Source organism: Grammomys surdaster, unplaced genomic scaffold (assembly GCF_004785775.1).
Source record: "Grammomys surdaster isolate TR1022 unplaced genomic scaffold, NIH_TR_1.0 125769, whole genome shotgun sequence".
Lineage (NCBI taxonomy): Eukaryota > Metazoa > Chordata > Mammalia > Rodentia > Muridae > Grammomys > Grammomys surdaster.
The window spans coordinates 289,214-315,115 of NW_021620600.1; the positions used below are offsets into that span (position 1 = coordinate 289,214).

At 49.5% G+C, this 25,902-nt stretch overlaps 2 protein-coding genes across 3 annotated transcripts; one reads left to right on the forward strand and one right to left on the reverse strand.

Moving 5' to 3' along the window:
- Positions 1-1,039: 1,039 nt before the first annotated feature.
- Atf5 (activating transcription factor 5) lies at positions 1,040-5,463 on the reverse strand. Its single transcript, XM_028788805.1, has 3 exons — positions 5,216-5,463; positions 3,826-4,119; positions 1,040-2,299 (listed from the first exon to the last, which is right to left on the reverse strand). Exons 2-3 carry the CDS (start codon positions 4,001-4,003, stop codon positions 1,632-1,634), a joined length of 846 nt encoding a protein of 281 aa, XP_028644638.1. The 5' UTR covers positions 4,004-4,119; positions 5,216-5,463; the 3' UTR covers positions 1,040-1,631.
- On the forward strand, positions 4,846-20,814 carry Nup62 (nucleoporin 62). Of its 2 annotated transcripts, none has more exons than XM_028788804.1 (2): positions 4,846-4,864; positions 18,471-20,814. In XM_028788804.1, exon 2 carries the CDS (start codon positions 18,547-18,549, stop codon positions 20,116-20,118), a length of 1,572 nt encoding a protein of 523 aa, XP_028644637.1. In that variant the 5' UTR covers positions 4,846-4,864; positions 18,471-18,546; the 3' UTR covers positions 20,119-20,814. The 2 variants fall into 2 exon arrangements, with proteins under 2 accessions (XP_028644637.1, XP_028644636.1); XM_028788803.1 differs by lacking the exon at positions 4,846-4,864 and adding an exon at positions 4,932-5,297.
- The last annotated feature ends 5,088 nt before the right edge of the window (positions 20,815-25,902 follow it).

Sequence of the window (25,902 nt, forward strand, 5' to 3'; positions counted from 1 at the left end):
TTCCTTCCTTCCTTCCTTCCTTCCTTCCTTCCTTCCTTCCTTCCTTCAGATCTTGCTTTGGGGAACCCACTCTCAGGAACCTTTGTTTCTAATAGTACTACGTGCAGAATCTAATCTCAACCAGCTTTCTCAGGAAAGTCCTAGTAGGACACTTCTTTCTTCTGAGTCCCCCACCTCTCTTTCTCTCTCTCTCTTTGTTTTTTTCCGAGACAGGGTTTCTCTGTGTAGAACTCACTGTGTAGACCAGGCTGGCCTTGAACTCAGAAATCCGCCTGCCTATGCCTCCCAAGTGCTGGGATTAAAGGCGTGCGCCACCACTGCCCAGCCTGAGTCTTCTCAAAATGTCCTTAGATTGGGACTTCTAGCAGTCTTTGTCCCTCTAGACTGCTTTTTCAAGGCCATAAACTACCCAAGCATGGCTACCGAAGACCAAACTCAGGTCTTCTGTGAAAGCAATATACATTCTCAGCTGATAGCTTTTTATGCAGGATCTACCTTGGAGATTGAAGCCAGGTCCTATGCTCACTGGGCAAGCATTTTACCAATGGAGCTGTTTCCACAGGCCTCTCTGCCCACTACTGCAATGATCACGCTATTTTGGTGGTATTCTTCCTGGTGTGTGTGCTATATTACCTTTAGTTTGTCTTCTACTGCCAGTGTAAATATAACCAGCCTTAGTGCCAACATGGCCCTGTCTTTACTGATAGGATGGTCATGTGTCATGTTCTTGCCAAGTGGGTATACTTGACAATGAACAAATGTTACTAGTTACCTTTTGTTTGGCTTCACTGTTTTGTTTGAGATGGGCTCACTCTATAGCCCAGGCTGGCCTCAAACTTAGAGCAATCCTTCCTCCTCAGCCTCCCAAATGCTGAGACCGCATTCATGAGTCACCACACCCAACCTCTTTCTCTTATGCTGGGCATATGTGTACTGTCGAGCTTCAGCCCCAGCCCTTTGGTTTATTCTCCATTGTCTTTATGACTACTCTAAGACTCACTCTCCCCAGAATCTCCTCTTAAAGACAAGACACACAGGCCACAGGAAAGTCTGCATTTTATTTGTGCCCATAACCCCTGGAGGATCAGCCCCTACTAGATGCAACCCTTCCCCCACACCTTCACAAAACACTGATTCTTTCACAGAAGCTAAAATGACCCCCTAGTTACTGACTACAGCCACCCCTTCCTGTCCCTAGGACAGTATGTCCTTCTAGTCTGAGGGCGTGGCTCCCTTTACTTGGCTTCTCACTTGTGTTCCAAGTCCCCTCCTTAAAACCCTCCCTTCCTGACTAGGTTCTCATCTGCCCTATCACCAGAGTGGCTTTCTGCCTTACGTCCATGCCAGGCCTGGCAGCCTCCTCACTACACCCAACTAGGACTACCTGCAAAAACACACTTGTTTTAAGACTCCAGAGACCAGGGATCAGGCTGGCTCCTTGATTCCCTGAGGGGCTTGGTTTCTCAGTTGCACCGAAAGGGCACAGAAACTGACTAAGCCGAATAACCCATAATGGGAGTAGGCAGAGGGGAACCTAGACATGGATGGGATAGGAAAGTGAAATGAAGAGACAGTGTGAAGCTGGAGGCAGAGGTACAACAGACCTCCCTCCTCCAGCCTGGACCTGGACCCTAGGTGCTGCGGGTCCTCTGGCTTCGGGCCTTATACACCTCAATTAGCAGGTCCTTCACGTACTGGATCTCCCTCTCCACTGACTCGGCCCTTTCCCTCAGCTCCCGGTTCCGTGCCTCCAGCCCCTGGCATTCGCCCTCCAGGGCCTCGCCCTCTGCCCGCTTCCTCTGGCGGTACCTGAGAGCAGCTGACTTATTCTGGTCTCTCTTCTTTTGCTTGCGGTCCCCTCGGGTGCTGGCAGGACTAGGATAGGGGGCTGGGCGGGAGGGTGAAGGCAGAGGGGCCAGAGGAGGAGGCTGCTGGGGGACAGGCAGGGTTGACAAACCTGAATCCCCTGGCCCAGCCTCACTCCGGCAGTAAACAGCCAGAAGGTCCAGGGTATCCAGGGTAGGAGGCTGTGGGAGGCCAAGGGTGGGCAAGGGCAGGGGCAGAGAGGGGGCGGGGGGGGGGGGAGGTGGTGGTGGTGGGGAGAGCGGTGGGAGGAGTGGGGCATCAAGGAAGAAGTCTTCCATTTGTTCTAGCTCCTTCTTGAGTAGGGATGCCATGGCTTCCAGGTCAGGGGGGGCTGGAGAGGGTGGGGGGAGAGTGCCTGGGGGCAGAGGGGCCTCCAGAGGAAGGAGGGCTGTGAAGTCCACCCGCTCAGTCATCCAATCAGAGAAGCCGTCACCTGAGGATGGAGGATAACATAAAAGTCCCTGAGGTCTGTGCTTTATCCACTTGGTGTTCACTCATGTCCCATTTACTCAATGACAACTGACCAGCCAGCCAACCCTCAAATCTATAGGCCTGTCAGCAGACCAGTAAGTCAGGGAATAAACCAATCAAGCAACCAACCAACCAGCTAGCTAGTTTACTCTCCAAGCTACTAACCAATGAACTAATCATCCAATCAACCAGTCAGCCCGCCATAAAATTTACTAGCCAACCAATCAACCAGCCAATCATACCATTCACCAGCCAATTAACCAACAAATTCATTAATCAATGAAAAAGCCAGCCAGTCAATCAGCCAACTATAGTTTACAATCAACAAACAGACCCACCATCAATGAATGAGCCAACCAACCAATCAGCCAACCACACAGTTCAGTAGCCAACCAAGTAACCCATGAAGTAAGCAATGAACCAGCGAACCAAAGAGTTCACCAGCCAACAATCAGCTAAACCACCATCTAACCAATGATCCAGCCAACCAGCCAATCACCCAATCAGTTCACCAGGCCACCTGCTGATGAACTAATCAAGTCACTAACAAATCAATGAACAAGCCAATCAATGATTCAAATCAGTCAAGCAACCAATTTACCAACTAACCGATGAACTCACCAGCCAACCACTCAGTGAAGCATTCACCCAACTAATGATCCACCCAGCAAAGGTCGGCTCCCATTTCTGTAACCCTTCTCCTGGGCTGGTTGACTGCACCCACACCTATGTCTTCTCTCCTTTCCTACTTGTTTACTTATTTAGTACTTACTTATTGGCAATAGAGTCTTGTGTAGACTTGGTTGGCCTTGGACCTGCTTTGTAGTTTGTGACTGAGGACAATCTTAAACATCTGACTCTCCCAGAGTGCTAGGATTATACTCAACTCTCTCTCTCCTCCCTTTCCCGTGTGTGTGTGTATGTGTGTGTGTGTGTGTGTGTGACTCACTCCATCTTTATTTGTTCTTCTTTTCTATCTTTGAGATGTTTGATAGTTTACTATCTTAGATGTTTGAGAATTATGTTCTTCCTATGCTGCCTACACTGGCCTGGGCTCCAGAGAATGAGAAGCCTCTTGAACAGGGGGAGCTATGAGCATATGCCACCAGGTGCAGTCTGGGACGACCATCTGTTACACAGTCAAAAGAGACCGTCTGCCACAGAGTCTCTGAGATGGAGCACCCCTCCCCCCCCCCCCCGGCCTTATCATGGCTCCTTTTCTCCATCCCTTAGCCCTATGTTGTCTACTTGGAGAAGGCTGACTTCTCAACTATTTCTTTCATCACTTTCAGCTAAGTTTCGGTTTCCCACTTCCATCTTCTGATGTGCCAATGCGCTGAGGGACCCCTTGCTCTGAGCCCTGCACACGGAGAACAGTGCTGGGCACACTGCAGGCCCTCAGTACTGATCTTGTGAATGAATAAATTCTTCCTTTTCTGCCCACCCCCCCTCCAGCTCAACCCACCTCTCTTCTTTACCTGTTCTTACCTGCCAGGGGCTCTCCCCCCCCTGGAAGCCCGCCCTCCAGGGCTCCCCCAAGGACCTCATAGGGGCCCAGGGGGGCAGGGGCCAGGGGGAGTTTCCCATAGTCTACGAGCCAGCCCAGCCCGCTAGCTGGGAGCAGGGCCCTGTCCAGCTCCAGTCCCAGGGTCGCCAGGAGTGACATGGCTGAGGCACAGGCACAGGGCAGTGACAGCAATGAAGGCTGCACCAACAATTGGGGGGCAGCGTGGAAGATTGTTCAGCTGGGTGAAGACAGGCACCAAGGCGAAGGTGGAGGACCTGTGAGGACGATAAGGAGGCGTGGTGGGGTTGAGTCAAAGCTGCTTGATCCACAGGCTACACACACTTTCCTTCTTTCCACAAATTCCAGCACTCCACACATTCCCAAGGCAATTTTTTGAAACTCCCCAACCCCATCTCCTCCCTCAACACAAAAACCTAGTGTTTTCCCAGAGGAATTACCTCTAGTCCATTCTACCCACCTCATCTTATTCTCTTCATAAAAGTTTCAATCCCAAGGGAATTTTCTTCTAGCTGTGCCCCTCCCGCATCAATATTTTCTTTAGGCTACACCCCCTTTAGAGTCCACAGGGGTTCCCAAAATAATTCTGCATGCCTGGGCCCTTCATCAGTGTCACACACAGAAATTCCACTCTTCCCTTAAAATTTTAGGTGATTTCTAAAGAGCCTATGGGAAGCCCCGCCCACTCTTCAGTCCGTCACAGTCAGTTCCCGCCCCAATTAGCAAGTCCCTAGAGGCTCCGCCCCTGTGGTTCTAGCTCCAACTCTTTGTTAAAGTGTTTCTAAGCCTTCCCTGTCAATTTAAGCCAGTGCCCGCCCCAGCAGGTGCCTGATTGGAGGGAAGTTGGGCCTGAGTCAGAGCCTCGAGGAATACCACCCTTCCTCGCTGACTGCTCGCCTAGCGACAAGACGCAAGCTCAGACCCTGGACCCGACCCATTGTTACGCCACTACCCTCCTGGGGGACCAGTGTCGTGTGTTTAGCCAACTACCGGCCGCCCTCGGTAATTCAGACGGGGGAAAGGTAATGCGCATGCGCAACAGGGTGTATGCGTTGGAGCCGTATTCTCTGAAAAAGAGGCTGTGAGTTAGCGCGCAGGCGCAGAGGCGCGCGCGCGCCGACCTTAAAAGCCCCCAAACTTTCCGGAAGCACACCCTCCCCCACTGTTTGAGCCTAGTGCGCTTGCTCAGCGGATGCGCGGGTCACCAGCTTCCCTCTTCTGCGCCTGCGCGACCGTGGTTCTTCACTTCGTCTCCCCCCCCACCCCCCAAACGAGGCTGACCCGTGAAGCCCCGCGAGCTCTGGGAAAGGGCGGGAAAGGCGGTTGGAGAGGGAGGGGCGAGCGGTTACTTACTCCATGGCTGCGAAAAGGAAAGGAGGCGACGGCGGCGGCGGCCTCAGCTGAAGAGACGGTGTGAGCGGAGAGTGAAGGCGCGGTGAGCGCGGAAACGGGGCGGGGACACGACGGAGTCGCGGCTACAGAGCCATTGCGCGGGCAGAGGCGGCGTGGCCGGAGCGTTAAGGGAGACTGTGCTGAGAGGGTTGAGAATGAGGCGGCCCGGGAGCCTGGGGACAAATATACCGGGGCGGCGCAGCGCGGGCGCCCGGATCCCTCCGCGCCCCGCCCTCGCGGGGCCCCAGCGGGGCGGTGGCGACCCCGGGCCCGCCATGTCGCCCCTGCCCTCCCTCCACTGCTTCAGGCTGAGGGACTGGGCTCTGTCTCCTGAATCGGTCGGATCCTATTCGATCTCTGTTTCACAAACACAACCAGCTCATCTCGCTAACTCCCTGCTTCACGAATTTGCCCGGTCCCCAACCGATGTAGCCCCGGGAGACCTCGTGGGTTAAGCTCTTCGCAGAATGGCGCAAGCTAGCTTAGGCTTCATAGACGAGTTCAAGGTAGCGACAGCGAGATAATGTCTCCCAACTATTTACAGATCGCTGTATACACGCACTAATGTACCAGCTATGGAAAGTAGGCCACGAAGTCCTAACCACCATGTGGGTCCCAGGGATGGAACTCAGGTTCATTTGGCAGCCTTTATTTACCCACTGAGTCATTTTATATATTTAAAGTCATTGTATTTTAAAAGAAAACCCTGGGGACCTGATTTCACCTCTTTCAATCTTCCTACCTCAGATTCTTAGCCATCCAACATGTCCATATGATCGTTCTGTGTGTCCCACCTCCAAGGTTTCTGTTCCATCCATCCCTACTTGCCCTCGTTCTACATGCTAGTGCTCATCCCTGCCGACCTCTTAGGTTTTGCCCCTTGCTCTGACTTCCTGGCAGTTCTTGCTCTCTTGCTGGCCCCACTAGATAATTGTTTCTTGATCCTACCCAAAATAGGACATTTATATTCCATTTAAGAATCCCTCTTGTCCTACCCCCGAATGATACATAAACCCTGTTTCTCACCCGGTGTTCATGTATATAGCTGGCATTGCACGTGGAAGCCAGTCAGCCTATCATATTTGTAGCAGCTGAGAGACTGAATGGGTGGAGATGGAACTCAGTAGAATGCTTGCCTGTTTCACACAAGAACCTTGGGTTCTGACCTAGCACCACATGGACTGGGCTTGGTACTTGCCTGTATTCCCAGCATTTGGGAGATGGAGAAAAGGAATTGTGAGTTGGTCATACTAGCTGGCCTCAATGTATTTTTAAAAAGAAAAAGTTCAAAGGCCAGGCCTGGTATCTTAACCTGTTTAGGAGGCTACGGCAGGAGTATTGGAAGTCAAGGTCAGGGCTGGAGTTGCTTTGAGATGGCTTAGGTGGTAATCTCTAAACCCAGCCCTCTTGAGTTCTATTCCCAGAACCCGTGTGATAGAAGGACAAAAGCAACTCTATAGATAGTTGTCCTCTGACCTTCACCACGTGTGTGGTGACAGGTCTGCATACTGATTTAAGAGTGTAATTTAGGGCTGGAGAGAAGGCTCAGTGGTTAAGAGCACTGGCTGCTCTTCCAGAGGACCTGAGTTCAATTCCCAGCAACCACATGGTGGCTCACAGCTGTCTGTAATGGGATCTGATTCTCTTTTCTGGTGTGTCTGAAGACAGCTACAGTACTCAGATACATAAAATAGATAAATAAATCTTTTTTAAAAAAGTGTAATTAAAAAAAAAAGTTCAAGGCTTGTCTGGACTAGAAAGTGAGTTCTTGAGTTCTTAAAAGATCCTGATTTTAAAAAATTATATGGGCTGGGGTTGGAGGTTACCAGAGTGTTGGGTCTCAGCTGCTTTCCAGGCCCTGGTTTCTATCCCTGGTTCTGTAAAAGAAAAAAATCAGAGCGGGTGGGGAAAACTGATTTTGAAAGCTACAAGCAGGAAGTCCCTGCGATTTTTCCCTTGGAAAAGATTTATGTATGAGTACACTGTCGCTCTCTTCAGACACACCAGAAAAGGACACCTGATCCCATTACAGATGGTTGTGAGCCACCATGTCGTTGCTGGGAATTGAACTCAGAACCTCTGGAAGAGTGATCAGTGCTCTTTAACACTGAACCATCTTACCCGCCCGGAGTGGGCACTCTTATCTGCTGCCAGTGTTTGATCACAAGTAGCCACATGATCTGATGTGTTCAGACTCCAGCCCTTGTTTGCCAGCGTGGGCTGCCTTAAGTCTGTGTGGAGTCTGCTTAGGTTAGACAGTGACTTAAAGGCTGCCACTAAGACAGAAATGGGGTGGACTCTGCTAGACATTCTACCACCTGAGCTGTGTCTGGTCCCCACAGGTGCTGTTTTTATTTGAAACAGTATGCCATGTTGTGGTGCCTGTGATGCTCCTTTCATCAAATTTGGTATTTTAAAGTGAACGTTTGGAGTAATGAGGTTTCAAAGACAGTGCAGAGTGGGGTACCAGCCCATAGTCTTCCTCATGGCACTTCTGTCACAGCCAAAAGGTCTGTACACCCTTTTTCTGTCCTGGGGTGCTACCCAGATGCTTCCCCGCCCCCAAATCCACCTTGACTCAGTTGTGCTGAAGTGAGTGCTGGTTTTCACATTTAGCTGCCCCATTCTTCCCAGCATGTGTACAGCCATCACTTTATGGTAGTTGTGGTGGTGATCATCCATGGAGGCCTGCCACCCTGAGCCTTGGCCAGTACCCAGACTTGTGTTCTGTGTGTATCATGTGTGTCCCTAGCTCTTAACCAGTCTCAAATGGCAGCCTGGTCTCTTTCCTTTCAGAAAACAAACAAGTCCTGTGGGGAGTCAGAAGCTAGGGTGGAGCTGCTTGGAACTCTTTTCCAGTGCGGAGGGGCCTGAGCTGGGGAGTGAGGCGGCTGGTTGCAGGCAGTTGCATCAGCCGTGGCTCTCATGGTTAGGAAGGAGTGAGGGAATTCTCTGGGGACCACAGAGCACCTGGCAACAGCTCCTAGGTAGCAAAGACTTGGATAGAAGCTCCCTGGGCAGAACACAGAGAATCTGGGGCTTTGTGCTAAGAAGGGGCCTAGCATCCCAAAGGCCCCTAGCTTGGTTGTGAAAGACAAGACTGGGGTCTGGAAAGGGTAAGAAGAATTATTCATGGCCACAGTTGTCTTTGATAGAGCAGAGCTCCCCACCCTGTCCTGTGAGGCCTCAAACCTGGACTATTACCTAGGTTTTGTTGTTGCTGGTAAATTGTTTAGATTAGTACGCAAAGAGGTTTTGTTGTGACACTTCATATATATCTTTATTCTTGTTCATCCAGTTGCTTCTCATCGCCTGTACTGTTGTGGCAAGCCCTGGTTTCCCAGTTGAGAGAACAGCCCGATGTGATGGAAAAGGATTGGGCTTTATGGGTTCTTTCTGTGGCCAAGAGTTGGTCTGCCTACTTACATTTTGGTGGGGGTGGGCATGAACCTGCTAGTTGTCTTCCCAGTGTAAGTGCACTTGCCATCCTGTCTCTTCTCTTTTCCTAAGTAAAAGGTCTCATCTGGTATAGGGAGGGATGAGTCTTCATCGGCACTGTGTAATGCTTTCGGGTGGAAACTAAAGGTGTAGCTCAGGGAAAGCTCTTCTAGGAGCTCAGAATCTGGTGTAGCTTCTCTTCCTATCCTACCATACTTGTGTGTTCTGATCTGCCTAACAGGTGGATATCTGTGCCCATGACTATCTCCTCCAGCACATAGAGGACAAGGTCGAGACTTTGTTCTTTCCCAGAATCATATAGCCCCCAGCACTGTGCTACCCCCACCCAACCCCCTTGGGCAGCAGCACATTTCAGAGTCAGTTGCTTGTGTGAGGACAGAAAACTTGATAATCTGCACACAGTGCTAGGGATCGAGTAAAACTGGGTCACTAAGGCCAGTGGGGCAGGGGTTGGAGGTGTGGGTGTCCTGGCAAACAAGGACAGGAAGGCCAAGGTCAATTTGGCTGGGGAAAGGGCAATGCCACGTGGCCAGATGCTCAGAGTTCTCTGGAGCCCCTGCCCTTCCCTTACCCCCATTAGAAGTCACTGTTGTAACTTATCACAGAGTTGGCCTCATGCTTCTCTATACCAGCTCCCACATTTTGAGTGTCACCTGTACTGGTTCATCCCTCTTGCTGTTATGACAGGTTAAAACATACAGACAGCACACACTTGCAACCTTATTAGAATTCTGGAGTTCCCAAGGCACTGGGTTCCTAGCCATACCGGTATCTAGAAGCTGCCTCATTTTGAGGCTCCTTGTGTCCCCTCGGGCTTCTCTGCCTCCATCCAACTTGAAACTTCTTCCTTTGAGCTTCCTGCGTTCCTTACAGAAGCCCTGTGCTTGAGCATTGGGCTCTCCCAGATCATCCAGGATGGTTGAGTCTTGAAGGAGCCTGTATGTAACTTGTGCACACTGACTGCTTTGCCATGGAATAATGTTCACAGGCTGACGTGGGCACCGACTGATGTAGAGGAGTCTGGGTGGCCAGTATCCAGTCTGCCACGTGTGTTCTCTAATTCTTTGTCCTCTAGGAGGTATGCTGTTAGCCTGGATACAGGGAAGATAGTGGAGGGTTAGTCATGAAAGGGCTGAGTTGTTACAAAGAGACAGGAGGGCTGGGCAGCTGCTGCCTGGGAAGTCGAAGTCTAGATTTTGTCTGAAGTTCAAGTTTGAACTATGAATGAGTACTTCTTGATTCTTCTTTGTGCACAACTAACCCAACTGAGACCAACAGCACACCTCTAGGAACTTTAAAATACCAAATGTACCCTCTGAAAAGTCCCCCAAATTCTAAACATGCAACCACAAACTATCTGCAGCTGTCAAAATCAAGCCCCTGCTAGAGCATGAGGGCAAATCATAGGTGCTGTGGACAATCTGAAGCAGCCCCATATCCTACACCTGGAATTAAAACGAAAACTTATTTTTATATATTTCTGTGTTTTTTTAAGGAAACCAAAATTCTCGTACACCCAACAATTTGTGTCTAGCCCCTTAGAGCTTTAATCTGGGTGGTTTGGAGTCTGTATTCTCTCTGGCTGCACCTCAGCAGGGCTACATCCACAGCAGTTGGGAACAGGAGATGCTCTCTGTTCCTGCTCAGTTGTATTTGAGAGTAATGCTTAAGCAAGACATGGGAGTGATTTGGGATGTCATCTGAAACTAGGATTGGGAGACTAGAGGTGTCTTCTGGTGGGTGGAGTGGCAAGGGGGAGAGAATGGCTTGTAGGAGAGAGGTTCAGCAGGCAGCTACTGAAGTTCTCTTGGCTTCAGTGAAAAGATAGCAAGTTTCCACCTCATTTGCTGGGAGATAATCCAACAGATGAGGTGCCAGCCTGGTGGCACAGGCTCACAACCATGGTGCTCGGCGATGGAAACAAGCATTGGAAGTTCACTGCCAGCTCGAGTGACTTAGAGGCCTTGACAACTTTGAAACTCTGGGTCAAAAATAAAAATTTTAAATGGGCTTGAGGGTATGGCTTAGTTCAGTGATGGGCTCCTCTTGGTGTGCAAGGCACTGGTTCTCCCAAAACCATAGGAAGGAAGGGAGGGAGGCCACAGCTTGCTGTCACCTCTGATCCCCAGAGAAACCATTCCATACAGCCTAGGTGAGTCTTGCCTTCCCTCAATGCTGAGAGAAGGACCCAGAAAGTGCACAGTGACAGAGGAATCCTCTGGACACACTGTGGTGCCTCCTGGTGTTCAATCAGAAGAGCCTAGCCTGGCCTGGCCTGCCCAGCAATGGTCTTTTTGTCTTTTTTTTTTTTTTTTTTTTTTTTGGTTTTTCGAGACAGGGTCTCTCTGTGTAGCCCTGGCTGTCCTGGAACTCACTCTGTAGACCAGGCTGGCTTGAACTCAGAAATCCGCCTGCCTCTGCCTCCCAAGTGCTGGGATTAAAGGTGTGCGCCACCGCTGCCCGGCTTCTTTTTGTCTTTTGCTCTTGGTACTTGTACTGAGCTGTATGGTGTTGTGCTGTCTCTGCTCTTTTTTTTACCTTTTTTTTTTTTTTAACAGCCCAGTCATTACCCCCCTCCTGGTCCACCCTCCCACAGTTCCTCCTTCGTTCCCAAGAGGATCCTCACCCCTCACTTTTTAAATTTTTTTTTTTTAGAAAGATTTGTTTATCTTGTACATAGTGTTCTCCCTGCATATAAGCCTGAAGGGCAGAAGAGGGTACCAGATCAGATTACAGGTGGTTGTGGGCCACCTTGTGGTTGCTGAGAATTGAACTCAGGACCTCTGGAAGAACAGCCCCTCTTAACTTCTGAGCCATCTCTCCAGCCCCACTTACTTATTTTGAAACAGGGTCTTACTGTATAACTTAAGCTGGCCTCAGACTTTTATCAGCCCTCCTGCCTTGGCCTCCTAAATGCTGGAATTACATGTGTATATCACTAAGACAGGCTACCTTACTCTCTTTGAGGCTGACTTTCAGTCCATGAATGGATATGTCAAGTTTGTTTGACCCTTCATTGGTTTTGATGAACTGATGGTCATTGGTTGGGCTGTTTTTACCGTTTGGGCTGTTCTGGGGTGAGGTACATGTGTGAGGTAAGTTTGTGTTGTGGCACTGAGGCGTGGGTACTTCATTGAAAGAAACTAACTTCAAGGCATTTCCAGGTTTGTAAAGTGGCTACTACACTCTACAGCACCAATTCCTCTCTTCTCTGGCCACCCTAATGGTTGTGTAGTAGAGCATCTTTGTGGTCCAACTTGAATTTTCAGGAGGCTGTTGGTGATGAGCCTCCACAAGGAGCAGTCCTTTCTTAAAATGATATTGTGGCCTAAGGCCACCACCCCTTCCCACCCTGAGTAGGTAACTTCTCCATATGTCCTTAACAGTGGGCCCCTCTAGTAGCTTCCCTGAACCCTTCCCTAACAATCTCCTGGGGAAGCCTGACACTACCTCATGGGGCTTCTGGTACTATCAAGGCAGAGCTTGCTGTTGTCTGGTGTATTGTCCTGTGTAACTCACTTGTGTCTGCCTCTTGGCACTAAAGAACAAGTAGTTAGCTGGAGGAGTTGGTTTATTTTGCTTGCTTGGGAAAAACTTGCCTACTGGGTGGCATCTGAGGTCTGAAGTACTTGGGTTGCAAGACACATAGACTTGATGGATCAATGCCTTTATCACGTTTAACACTAGGTGTTGTAGACTGAGCCTGTGCCTTGCTGTTTTTGTTGGACACATGGATATGTTCTACTTACTGAGGTGGGTGCTGAATGGCAGCTCATGTTTATTGTTGTTTTGGTATGGTGGGTGTGGAAGTTCTGACCCCCTCCTCTGATGGGTGACGATAGATATCTGAGATCCTGATAACTAAAGCAGAAGAGTGCAGTTGCTGATCCTTGGGAGCAAGCTTGTGCTATATAACCAGTCAGTAGCTTCCTCCGAAAGAGGGCTTCCCAATCCTGTTGGAGGGGATATAATGTTTGTGACTTTAGCTTGAGCCACTATGTGTCATGTAGCAATATTCTGTCTCAAACAAAAAGGTACATCTTAGAACCCTACTTGAAAGCTAGATGGATGTTGTACCAAGTTCATTGTCCTAGCCCACTACAGGACTCAAAAAGCTGTTCTTTAACCCTCTCTGCTGTAGGCTCCTGGTTGAAGATGAGCTGATTAGGTTTTTGCAGGTGGTATCTGTTTGTCACCTGAGCTGGTGGAGGCCCTAGGGAGTAAGAAAGGATGTAATTGCTAATTAGCTGTGGACTGATTTCTGAGGTAAAGAATGTTTTCCACTGGAGGAAGGAGGGAGAAGACTGAGAACCTACAGGTACAATCATCAGACACACATGGACAGGATTTAGTCAGTACCTTTGAAAGCCTCATGCCCTTCCTCTATCCAGGGAGAGACTATGTCTGCTTCAAACAGTGTCTTCCTGTTGTTATTATTATTACTTGAGACAAGTCATTGACTGGGTAATTGGCGGGGGGGGGGGGGGGGGGGAGGCGTAGAGGGTGGATTAGCCACATGGAAGTTAGGAAGTGGCCCAGCCATTGAGTTGATTAAGGCATATCAAAATATAAAGGCTGTGTGTGTTTCTTTCAGGAACTCAGAACATTGGGATGGGTAGGGAGGAACATGCTGCCAGAATTTGATTATTTAATACTTCAATTGAATTTTGGATTCTCATAGCTTTTTTCTTTGCTTTGACATATGGGGGAAAGAAATATGGTGACGACTACGTGCCTGTTGCTAGGGGATGATGAAACAAAGGGAGCGATGGTTCTCCTTCCCCATTTCCAGAATCCAAACCAACCTTGTTTGCTTTGCACTGGAGAAAATGTGGAGCTGATTTGTTCCCCGAGGTCTAGAGGAGTTTCTTCCATGAGAGAAGCTGCTGTGGTGATTTGTTGGGGTTTGGGGTGTGGCCAAGGAATCAGGTTCCTCTTTTTCTTGCTTTGTCTTCTCTTCCTCTCACCTCTCCAGAGGTCTTCCATCCTACTGTGGCCCATTTTGTCTCAGCAAGGCCAAACTTTTGGTTAGAAGCTCACAAAAGCAGAAGAGCAAGTACCCTATTTTTTTTTTCTTTCTTTTTTTTTTTTTTTTAAGATTTTTTTTTTTTTTTAATGAGTACACTGTAGCCGTCTTCAGACACACCAGAAGAGGGCATCCAATCTCATTACAGATGGTTGTGAGCCACCATGTGGTTGCTGGGATTTGAACTCAGGACCTCTGGAAGAGCAGTCAGTGCTCTTAACCGCTGTGCCATCTCTCCAGCCCCCCTATTTTTTTTTTTTTTAAGACAGATCATATAGTCAGGCTGGTCTCAAATTCATTGTGTAGCTGACAGTCCTTGAACCTCCTATTCCGCATACTAAGTGCTGCAATTACAACATGTGCCACCATGTTCATCTTGTTGGCGTTCTTAAAAAAAACTATTAACTGCCTCACACTAAGAGTTTCCCCTCAGCTAGCTGATACTCAGTCTTTCCCTGGTTCTGCATTGTCACAGCACCACCTGGTGGCCATTGGCTGTATACCAGGGACAAACCCTAACAGATTGTTTCTCCAGCCAGCACCTGACAGAGGTCTGATTTCCATCCATTATTTAATTCAGATGGAGAACCTGAGGCAAGACTCACAGGTTTCAAGGCTGGGAGTGCTGGGTTTGAGATGGGCTGTGGGATCTGTTCCTTGTCCTTGTGCTATGTTGTGCTGCGGCAGACAACAGACAGGAAAGTTTTTATGTTCTCCTTTTGGACCTCCATGATAGGTTGAGCACTGTTTAAAAAAAAAAAAAAAAGTAGGGGCCTGGAGTAAGGATGCCATTGGGCTTCATCTCCATCAGGCTTGGGCAGGCCTCTGCTGAGTTGCCTTAAGGGGGTTACATCCCCTCTTTGATGCTGTTTTCCATTCAGGAACATTCCAGGGCTGGCTGAGTCTAGTGCTCTGTCTAGTGCTGTGTTGTAATATGGTAGTTATCTGTCTTGTTCAGACTAGCCATGAATACTTACATAGTGCCCAGAACAAAACAGACAGATGCCATCTATGGTCAACCTGACACAGGTGACTTGTTGCTGCTGAGGTCTCTTGGTAGATAGTGTTCACTGTACTCTTCACATATGGCATACACACCTTATTCTTGCACATTGGTCACGCACATACACACCTGTCTCCAGCCCTTCTTGACTCTACATTAGACCTCCCAGCCTCTTGATAAGTGAGCTCTGTTCTGCACATGGCTTTTGCCCAGTTCCCTCTAGTTGCTCACTGACCACTACAAATGCGGGTTTTCAACTAGCAAAGATAGGTTGACACCACTGTAACCCAGCTTTTGGCTTGTGATCTCTTCTGCATCCAAGGCTATGTAATGGCCTTGGGTTCACGTGGGTCATCCAGAGCCATCTCTATCTTGAGTCAGTTTTATGTCTGTCAAGCCTTCTAGCCACATAAGGCATACCCTTGTTTTTCCCCAGTCTCTTAAAATATGCTGGTTATATCTGTTGCTTTGTTGAGGACAGCAGTGCTACCACAAGTGCTCAGCTTTTATGTGGATGAATGTCCAGGTGGAGTTTGTTTGCACTCTGCCACTTGGTAATTCTCTGCCTGGTAGCCATCTCTAGTTCAGAGTAGTGTTCAGTGTGAAAAAATAGTTTATGTGACTTGGGCAGGCCAGTGGTGGTAGAATGCTTAGGTATTTGCAGGCTAGCTGTGACTAGGACACATGGATGATCAGGAAGTAGGAAGGACCTTCCATTGCTGTCCAGGCTCTCACATCAGAAATCCCAGCACTCAGGAGGCAGGAGCAAGGTGGCCAGCCTGGCTCAGAAAACTAACCAAGAGTTGGATGGAAGGACATTGTGGAGTGGGGAGAACACAGCAGCCTGGGTGACTCCTGTGGCCTCAGTGTGGCTGTCTAGCCCACATGCCATGTTGCAAGCCTGTTACTGTCTGCTTTCTCACCCATGGGCTCTGCTGTGGTGAGGATAGAAGGGCTATAGTTAAGGTAGCTGCAGCTGAAGAGCTCCCAGGCTTTAGGGAGTCATCACTTATTTACTGGGTCAGACCCTGCCTCTTCATCTCTGTCCCAGAGTTGAGTTAAAGCTTCTGACCTGGCTCATCACCCAACCTTCCTCCCAGCCACTTGCTTCCAGCTTCCTTTGCATTTAGCTCCCTATTTGTCAGTCCCCTGTAGCTGCTTCAGCAGAATCTGAGCCACCAGAATGTAGTGGTACCCTGGAGAGGCAGAGGTATAGGCAGATAGTCTTCAGAGCTAGTGTACATAGTCGGTTCTAGGCTATATGATGAGAATTTACTTATTTTTTAAATCTGGGTTGTTGGCATGGTGTTTGTGGCTATGCCAGCACTGTTGCCAGTAACTAAGACCATAGAGTCTCCTCAGTGTTTGGCAGGAAGGACTCTATTATCTCCAGACTCTTTCTCTCCCCAGCTCTGGCTGGCCGGATAGTTCACATCCTATAGCTGCACTACCAAAAGTCCTGACACTGTCGTCTGAGCTGGTGACTTAACAGTGGGTATCACAGCATCTCTTGGTACCATGGAAGCTTGACATATGGTTTTTGTTTGTTTTAAGTAATTTTTAGAACTCTCAACTGTAATTAATAGCAAAAGTTTTCCACTGAGTACTAAAAATTGAGATATGAAGTGTAGTTGATTGGATGATTGAGCAGCTATAACTCATTCAGTTCAGGTGCTCACCAGTGAGGAAGTCTCCGTCATGCCAGAGTTGTCTGAGTGCTGAGAAGGGCCATAGTGAACCTATTATGACCTTTTGAGATTAAAATAACTTTCCCCTGAAGTTCCTCTAAGCTTGACACTGCTAGACCACAGGAAGGAGGTGGCCAGAGAAAACAAGACTGAAGAGACAGGCACAGTATGTGGAGAGGGAGGACACCAGACACTTGACTTCTCAGTTGGGACCTTGTTGATTCTTCATAGAGGACATTGGGAAACAGTTGCTATGGGCTTCCAGACCCACACAAGTAAGAAAGGCAAGGCCAGAGGTCAAAGCAAGCTTTGGCTGACTTCAGCAAAGAAGGAAAATGGAATCTGATTTCGCTCCCTCCTAAAACTCTTTACTCTTCTGTCTATTGTCCACAAACTCATCTTTCCCAGGATATCTGGGGCCAGGACATGGTGCTGTCCCCACAGTGGAACAGAGTCTGCTGCCCAAAAGCCTCTGGACTACTTGTCACAACCCAATGACTCATTGAGCAGGGGACACAGACTAAATTCATAGTAAACCCGAGGTTAGCCACACCCTGGTCTTCTTAGGAAATTCACAGTTGGGTAGTGGTGTTACCCTGCAAACCACCTTCTTACCCTGAAAATACCAAGGGACAGAGAGTACCCCAAATCATGTCCTCATGTCAACAAGCATCTTTTGCTGGGGCAAAGGCTGAGCTCAGAGAGGCTAAATGTTCTTGTTAATATTGAAGGAAGGACAGGGTCACTCACATCTGCTACACTCCACGACTGTGTTTATTTCCTCTGGTTGTCACAGACTTAGGGCCTCAGAACATCAGACATGAGAAGGTGTGACAACCTGTGCCTGTAATATTTACATTTGAAAGATTGGTACAAAAATGATTGCAAGGTTGAAGCCGGCATGAGCTTCATACTGATACCCTGTACCAAAGAACAAAATGTCAATAGCTGGGGAGATAGCTTAGTCAATAAAGCCTGACCACACAAGCATGAAGTCCCCAGCATCCACATGAAAAAGCTGGACATAGTGGCCAGTGCCGTAATCTTGATGCAGGAGAGGTGTAGTAGGTGGGTCCCTGGGGCTCTCTAGTCAGCCAGCCTGTCTAGCTTAATTGGTGAGTTACAGGTCCCAGTGAGTGACTCCACCTCAAAAGATAATGGAGATAATAACTGAAAAGGACACAAGGATGACCTACACACACATACAGGGGTGTACAAGCAGTGAGGAAGCCACTGGTACTGCTTTTTCATTATGGAATGAGCCTTTCAGCAGTGCAGCCCACAGAAAGAATGCACCATCCCACCCTCATCGTCTCAGAAGCTCCAAGTAGAGGGCATCCTGCTCTGAAGGATGCGTTCTGACACACTCTCATTCCACATGCAGTGTGGTATGGGCTATTGAACTTTGCATCTTGGTCTCATTGTGCCACACCAGGATAGTGGAAGTGCCTGGTGACTCCATCAGGTCCACTGAGCATACTCCTGTCTCTCCACCTACTAGCTTGTGGTCCTAGGAAGATGATGCAGTGCTCCCTGTCACCTTCCTCTCCATATAAGCTTTGGGGAAAGTACCTGGATGGCTCTACCTAGAGCGGCTTCAGTCAAAACTTCTAGAAGTCTAGTGCTCTTACATGGGATGGACTGTGGCTGCTCTTGGCTTAGGGAGTGCTTGGTCTCGTTTCCCTTTGTCCTTCCCCCCCCCCCCCCATTACTGGTTTTCACCTACAGGAAAATCCCAAGTAACATCTGATTAGCTGACCTGGGTCGCCCCTTATCCCTAAGCACTGGGCTCTCCTGCCCACCCTTGTGGTTCTAACTGACTAGAGTGCCTTCTTGTGAACTGGCTCAGATCTCCTCCCTGATAGTGAGAGCTGCGCATGCCCAGGAGCACTCAACTCCCGTTGGTTTACTGGAGTTGGTCAGGTTAGGAAAGGAAGAAGCAGGGCTGCTGCCAACTCTGCATCCAGCCCACTACCCTCCATATCACTGAGCTTGCCTGTCCCAAACTGCCATCTGACCATGTCACTTCCTCTGCTCTAGAAACCTCCCCAAGGTTGCAGACGCTGACGGATTTGCCCCAGAGTCGAAGTAGCTGCCACCTGGAGATTCCACAGCCATGAGTGGGTTTAACTTTGGAGGCACCGGGGCTCCTGCTGGTGGTTTTACATTTGGGACCGCAAAGACTGCGACCACCACGCCTGCCACTGGCTTTTCCTTCTCTGCTTCTGGCACCGGCACCGGAGGGTTTAATTTTGGGACTCCCTCCCAGCCAGCTGCGACCACCCCTTCCACCAGCCTCTTCTCACTCACCACACAGACCCCAACCACACAGACCCCAGGATTCAACTTTGGAACAACGCCTGCTTCTGGAGGAGCGGGCTTCTCCCTGGGGATCAACACCCCAAAGCTCAGCCTGAGTAACACAGCTGCCACACCAGCCACAGCCAACACTGGCAGCTTTGGGCTTGGCAGCAGCACCCTCACCAACGCCATCTCAAGTGCCAGCACCTCCAGCCAGGGGCCAGCCCCCACTGGCTTTGTCTTTGGCTCTTCTACCACCTCTGCGCCATCCACTGGCTCCACGGGGTTCTCATTCACCAGTGGCAATGCATCCCAGCCCGGAGTCTCTGGCTTCAGCATTGGCTCTGTGGGTAGCTCAGCCCAGCCCACAGCACTGTCTGGCTCTCCCTTCACTCCAGCCACTCTGGTGACCACTACAGCAGGAGCGACACAGCCAGCTGCTGCTGCACCCACTGCTGCCACCACCAGTGCAGGGTCTACACTCTTTGCTTCCATAGCTGCTGCTCCTGCCTCATCCAGTGCTACAGTGCTCTCCCTCTCAGCTCCGGTGACAACTGCAGCCACTCCTAGTTCTGGGACTTTGGGCTTCAGCCTCAAGGCCCCTGGAGCAGCTCCTGGCGCTTCCACCACCAGCACCACCACCACCACCACCACCACTACTACCACTGCCGCCGCCTCTACCACGACCACTGGCTTTGCCTTGAGCCTGAAACCCCTGGTGCCAGCTGGCCCCAGCACTGTGGCAGCTACTGCTCTGCCTGCCTCCAGCACGGTGGCTGGGACTACCCCAGGGCCAGCCATGACCTATGCACAGCTGGAGAGCCTGATCAACAAGTGGAGCCTGGAGCTGGAGGACCAGGAGCGGCACTTCCTGCAGCAGGCCACACAGGTCAATGCCTGGGACCGCACGCTGATTGAGAATGGGGAGAAGATCACCAGCCTGCACCGAGAGGTGGAAAAGGTGAAGTTGGATCAGAAGCGTTTGGACCAGGAGCTAGACTTTATCCTGTCACAGCAGAAGGAGCTGGAAGACCTTCTGAGCCCGTTGGAGGAGTCAGTGAAGGAGCAAAGTGGCACCATCTACCTTCAGCACGCTGATGAGGAGCGTGAGAAGACCTACAAGCTGGCTGAGAACATTGATGCTCAGCTCAAGCGCATGGCACAGGACCTCAAAGACATAATCGAGCACCTGAACATGGCTGGTGGCCCTGCCGACACCAGTGACCCGCTGCAACAGATCTGCAAGATCCTCAATGCACACATGGACTCTCTTCAGTGGGTGGACCAGAGCTCTGCCCTGCTGCAGAGGAGGGTGGAGGAGGCCAGCCGTGTGTGTGAGGGCCGGCGCAAGGAACAGGAGCGCAGCCTGCGCATTGCCTTTGACTAGCCACACATGAATGGGGGGGAGGGGCTCTTGGGTTTCAGGGCTGCTGGCTTTCCCGGTGGTTGTGTTGTTGAGAAAAATGTTCTTTGGTTTGATTCCCTGTTTTCAGAAGTGTTTTGCAAAGGCATGATGTTCATGGCTATAGCCTGTGTGCTCTGGAGACAGGGGAAGGTCATTGCTCTGGGCCAGCATTTAAAGAACAAGGGCAAGTGGTGAGTCCAGTGCTCCCTTGTACCATCAGCTCTCTTGTTGGCCGCACTCCTCCTTCAGCCACTCCAGTATGACTTGTGACCGTGGGATAGGGTGCTCCAGAGGAGATGCTGGCCGAGACACTCGCCTGGGATGGAGACATGGCTTCTGTGCTTCTCAACACCTGTCTAACCCCTGGCCTCCAGAGCCTCTGCCACACAAAGCAGAGTTACCAAGGCACACTGAGCTTCTAACACTGTAGCAATGGCTACCTCTCACCCATATCTCGTGAGCTTCTGTTGCAGGAACTGACTGCTGATATGTCTTCGATGCCAAAGTGGCTACAGACTTGTTTCTGAATATCCCAGTGTCAAACCTATGTCAGATCCACAGTTTTGAAGACCAGCAGTCTTGTCTGGTCTATTTTATTTCTCTGCACTCTACTGTAGCCTCGGTGGTCCCTGATCGAAATGTTGCTTTTCTAAATAAAGAGAAATTTGTGAAAGGAGACTTGCTGTGAATGTGGGTAGTGGGACCAAGATTTGGTGGGACAGGGTAGGACACTTAGCGTGATGATACTCCTGTGCCACCCGGTTGGAAGCGCTGGCTGGGTGAGCCACAGGGCCCAGTCTACCTTCATGGGGCGGGCAGGCTGCAAGTGCAAGAAGAGAGTCCTGACTACCAGTGTGCATAAGTGGTAAGTCATCCATTACCCCAATGGGTGCAGGCGTCACTGTAATGTTGTCAGCAATGGGAAACGGAATACTGGATCCAGATGCTGGGCTCACTCGGCTATAGGACTGGGGAACCCTGGACCAACAGTGGAGCCACAAGTTGTTTTCTTGGATCACGTTGATGAATGAGAAAGCTGGTGGTGGGTTGACGGCTAAAGAGGTAGTAGCTTGGGGGCTAAGAACACTGGTTGACTACTTTTCCAAGGACCCTTGTTTGATTCACAGCACTCACATGGTAGCTGTAATTCCAGTCCCAGGTTATCTGGTATCCTCTTCTGGGCTTCTTGGGTACTGTATGCACATAGTGCAGAGATACACATGTAGGCAGAGTCATAAAGTCTCAAAGAGTAAAAAGAACCCTAGTACTCCAGAGTTCCAGGTCATCTTCAGCTACATTGCTACATAACCCATAACCATATAGAGGCAGGGCCAGTAAACTGGGGTGGCGGGGGGGGGGGGCAAGTCCTGAGGACCCCGGTGGCCTTTCTGCAATATGGGACATTTCATTGGTTTAAGACAGGGTCCCTTACTCTAGCCCAAGTTCTTGAACTGGTGTGAACTTCCCTTACTTAACCACCCAAGCACTGAGACTGGCAAGACCACTCCAGCCCAGCCCTGTGATACTCCATGTCTTGACTCCCAGTTGATGATAATGCTTAGGCCTCAGGTCCTCTCAAACACACATTGGTCTTACATGGGTGTCATTGGCAGGCTCAAACAATAAAGACGATCAGTGTGCATGTTAATGTGTGTGCTCACCCGGGATTGTATATTGGACATAACGCTGAATTCTTCCATTTTGGAGGTAGGGGCTGCATGCATGCTAAGGGTGCACTCTGTCCCTGCATTACTACATCCTAGTGGCCATGTAGTTTGAAAACATTGACATTAAGCCCTGTTGTCTGCCCCACTTTGAAGAAAACAGACTAGATGTCTGTGCTGGGGGAATTGGGGAGGGCTGCCCAGAATGGCAGTGTTGTTGGCACCCTGTCGGGCATTGTTGCCCAGGTTACACTTACAATTGCAGTTTCCTTCTCCAGGAAGAACACAGGCAGATGCCTTGCTGATTGATCTCATCATTAAATCACCATGGAGACAGCAAAGGTGACTACATGGGGAGCCTATTCCACACCTCTCCCAGGACAGCCAAGGGCCAGCCTGTGACCCAGCCTGGCCTAGTGGGAAACTCAAGAAAAGAGGGGGGAGGGAGTGTAAAATGTCAAATAAGAGGAAGTTATGTCCATGTCACACTAAGGGATGAAAAGGCCAAGAGGGAGCTCAAGTTCACATCTCCACTTCTCTGTCTTTCCCTGTTGTCGGCCTGTATTGAGCAGCATAGAAAACACGGGATGGGGAAGGAATGAGTGATATATTTTGTTTCTGAGACCTGGTCTATATAGACGAAAGATCCACCTACCTTGGCCTTCTGGGTGCTAGGATTAAAGGCAAGTGCCACTGCCACCACTACCCAGCTACTGATAACGTTTTTGGTTTGCTTTTTGTTTTTTAACAGTATTCTATAAGTTTTCTTTCTTTTCTTTCCTTTTTTTTTTAAAGATTTATTTATTTATTATACACTGTAGCTGTCTTCAGACACACCAGAAGAGGGCATCAGATCTCATTACAGATGGTTGTCAGCTAGCATGTGGTTGCTGGGATTTGAACTCAGGACCTCTGGAAGTGCAGTCAGTGCTCTTAACCACTGAGCCATCTCTCCAGCCCCTCCTTTCCTTTTTGACATAGGGTTTCTCTGTGTAGCTCTGGCTGTCCTGGAACTCACTCTGTAGACCAGGCTGGCCTCGAACTCAGAAATCCGCTTGCCTCTGCCTCCCAAGTGCTGGGATTAAAGGTGTGCACCACCACCGCCCGGCTTGCCCTTTTTTTTTCCCCTAAAAGTTTTCTAGGAAATGTCAGAACAGCACTTGAAAACTGCACAAGGATGTGACCAATCTATGCACAAGCTATTTGTAGAATTCCTGGGATGTTTTAAGGTTGTTTTGAACCAGAATCAAACCCAGTCAATCTGGGTCCCAGGCCTTAAAGAGAACAATAACGTGTAGCTAAGTGTGCTTAAGTGACAACTGATTGGGTGGGGGAGCATGTCTACACAGGAAGGCTGGTTATTTTACTATCTTTAAGGACCAGTCAAATTTGAAGAGGCTGAGGGCAGTTTTAAAGGTCTCAGGGCAGTTACTGATTTGATTAAAGGGTCTGGCAAAAGTTCGGCTTCTGAAGGAGAGGCACTCCCAGAACAAGTGGTCCCACAGAAAGGAAGCGCTTCAAATAGTCATTGGTAAAATTCAATTGTAAATACTTTTTATTGTTTTTTTGCTTTTCAAGGCAGAGTTTCTCTGTGTAGCCCTGGCTGTCCTGGAACTCACTCTGTAGACCAGGCTGGCCTCGAACTCAGAAATCCGCCTGCCTCTGCCTCCCATGTGCTGGGATTAAAGGCGTGCACCACCACTGCCTGGCAATACTTTTGAAATGAGGTGCTGGCATCATAACACTGCACCACCACAACTGGTTTATATGATGCTGGGAATGGAACCCAAGTTTCGTGCATGCTAGACAAACACTGCCAACTGAACTATATCCGTAGCCTGTAAGTCATCTATGTGATGCATGCCTCCCCCTCCCCATATTTTTTGAGACGTGGCATATAGCCCTGACTGGTCTGGAACTCTATGTAGACCAAGCTAGCCTTGAAATCAGAGATCTGCTTGCCCCTGCGTCCAAGTGCTGGGTAGTTCCTATCTTGGAGGCTAGAAGTTGGCTGTCTGTAGCCTTACCTTCTGTTTGTCAGTAAAACTTTTTTGGAACACAGCCACAATAGTCCCTTATCAGAAAAGACAAGGTGAGCAGGGGGTGTGGTGGCATACCTGTTAGCCATAGTTTTAAGAGGCAAGGGCAGAAGAATGACCTTAATTTTGAGGATATCCTAGGCTATAGAGTGAGACCCTGTCTCAAACACACACACACACACACACACACACGCACGCACGCACGCAAAACAAAAATAGGCATTCTCTAGAAAATTCTGCCACAGCCTACCAACTGCTCTTCCTATCAGGACCTGGCTTCTTTGGCCTAACAAGGCAGTAGGAGAAAGCTATCACTACTCATCCTGGTTCTGCCTGTGCTTGAGGATGACTTCTGTTCCAGGCTGACCACAAAGGCCATGGGCGCCAGGAGAGCCCCCCAAAGACCAACATGCAGTAAGTGTCCCCTTTCTAGGGTGGGGAGACAGGGTGGAGGCCACAGCTGTTCTGTTCCTGTCCAGGCTTGGGTCACCCTACCTCTTCCTTTGGTAACAGTGAATTCAACCCACTAGACTTCAGACTGAAAGCTATGTAGTTAGGTCCCAGGGCCCCTCCCACCATCCCTGTCCCTAGGATTCTTGAGAGCCACTGCCTACCAGGATGTGGCCCAGACCTCATAGCACTGTTCCTATGGATCAGAAGCATGCCACAATGAGCAGGGGCTCCCCAAAGACCATTTCCACCTAAAAAGCCCATAATGAAGCTGGGTTTCCCAAAGCCAGCAGCAGCTGACAGGTGTGTGGCTATAACACAAATTACACTAGTGTCTGGGGTCCTGCCTTTGCCATAGGACACTTAGCCTTGCTTGCGCCTAAGCTTCTGATTCCTTTCCACATGTCCTGCCTTGTTCCCAGGACCTCAGCACAGCCAGAGAAGGACAGTCTATTCCAACCGTGCCCCAGTCCTCAGCATTCCTAACTTAGGTTCAATAATTCTGTTGGTACTAACATGGGATTTGGGAGTTTTAAATACTTATATTTTTGAGATAGGATCTCACTGTAGCCCAAGCTGGCCTTGAACTCCTGATGATGGGACTAGACTGGGATGACAAACACATGCGTGGCCATATATACCACAGCACTGAATGACCACACCACTGAATGACCAGCTTGGGATTTGGCAACAATACCCATTGTTTGCTCCTCAGAGCTCCCTAGGGCAACAGGACTATCTCCAATCTCCTCTGACGAGGGACCCAACAACTGTTCTCATGAGGCTAGAGGTGCTTCAAGGGTTAAGAACACTGGCTGTTCTTTCAGAGAACCAGGTTCTAATTCCCAAGACCTTCCTGGGGGCTCACAGCCATTGGTCACTTCCATGCCAGCCATCCCAATGTCCTTCTCTAGCCTCTTTGGGCAACTGATAGACACACATGCTACACAGACATTCATGAAGGTCAAAGACTCAACCACATCAGTGAATTTTTTTTTATCTTTTTTTATATGTGAATTTTTTTTAAAAAAAATCAAAGCTATGGTCCCCGTGTGCCAGGCCCTACCTTTACTCTTACCATGGCAACTTAAGGTTCTCTTATTGATGCTGAATGGAATCCAGAAGCTGAAGAAGAGCACTGGCAACAGATGCTGTCATTCTTGCATTCAGGGCACAAAGGCAGGAGTATCATAGGGAGTTTGAGGCCAGCCTGGTAAACAGAATGAAACCCTGACTATAAATAAATAAGCTGAAACATAATGGCAAACACCTTTAATCAAACCAGCACTCTGGTGGAAGGGGCAGTCAGATCTCTGAGTACCAGGACAGCCAGGGATACACAAAGAAACCATGTCTCGAAAAGCCAAAAAAATTCCAGGCTGTGATGCCCTGTTGCCTACCCACCCCCTCCCAGGACTTTCATTTGTTACTATTAAAGTGGGGTTGTTATTATAGTGTCAATTCCCCTGTAAGGTTGAGACCAAGTACTGTGCCAGGGTTCTGCTGACCTGGGGCCTCCAGCCTGCATGGCTTTGCACTTCTGGCCAGTTTGGCCCAGGCCACAGAGCATACACATACACCGACTACCATCCCTTTAATGGGCTCTGGAGTTC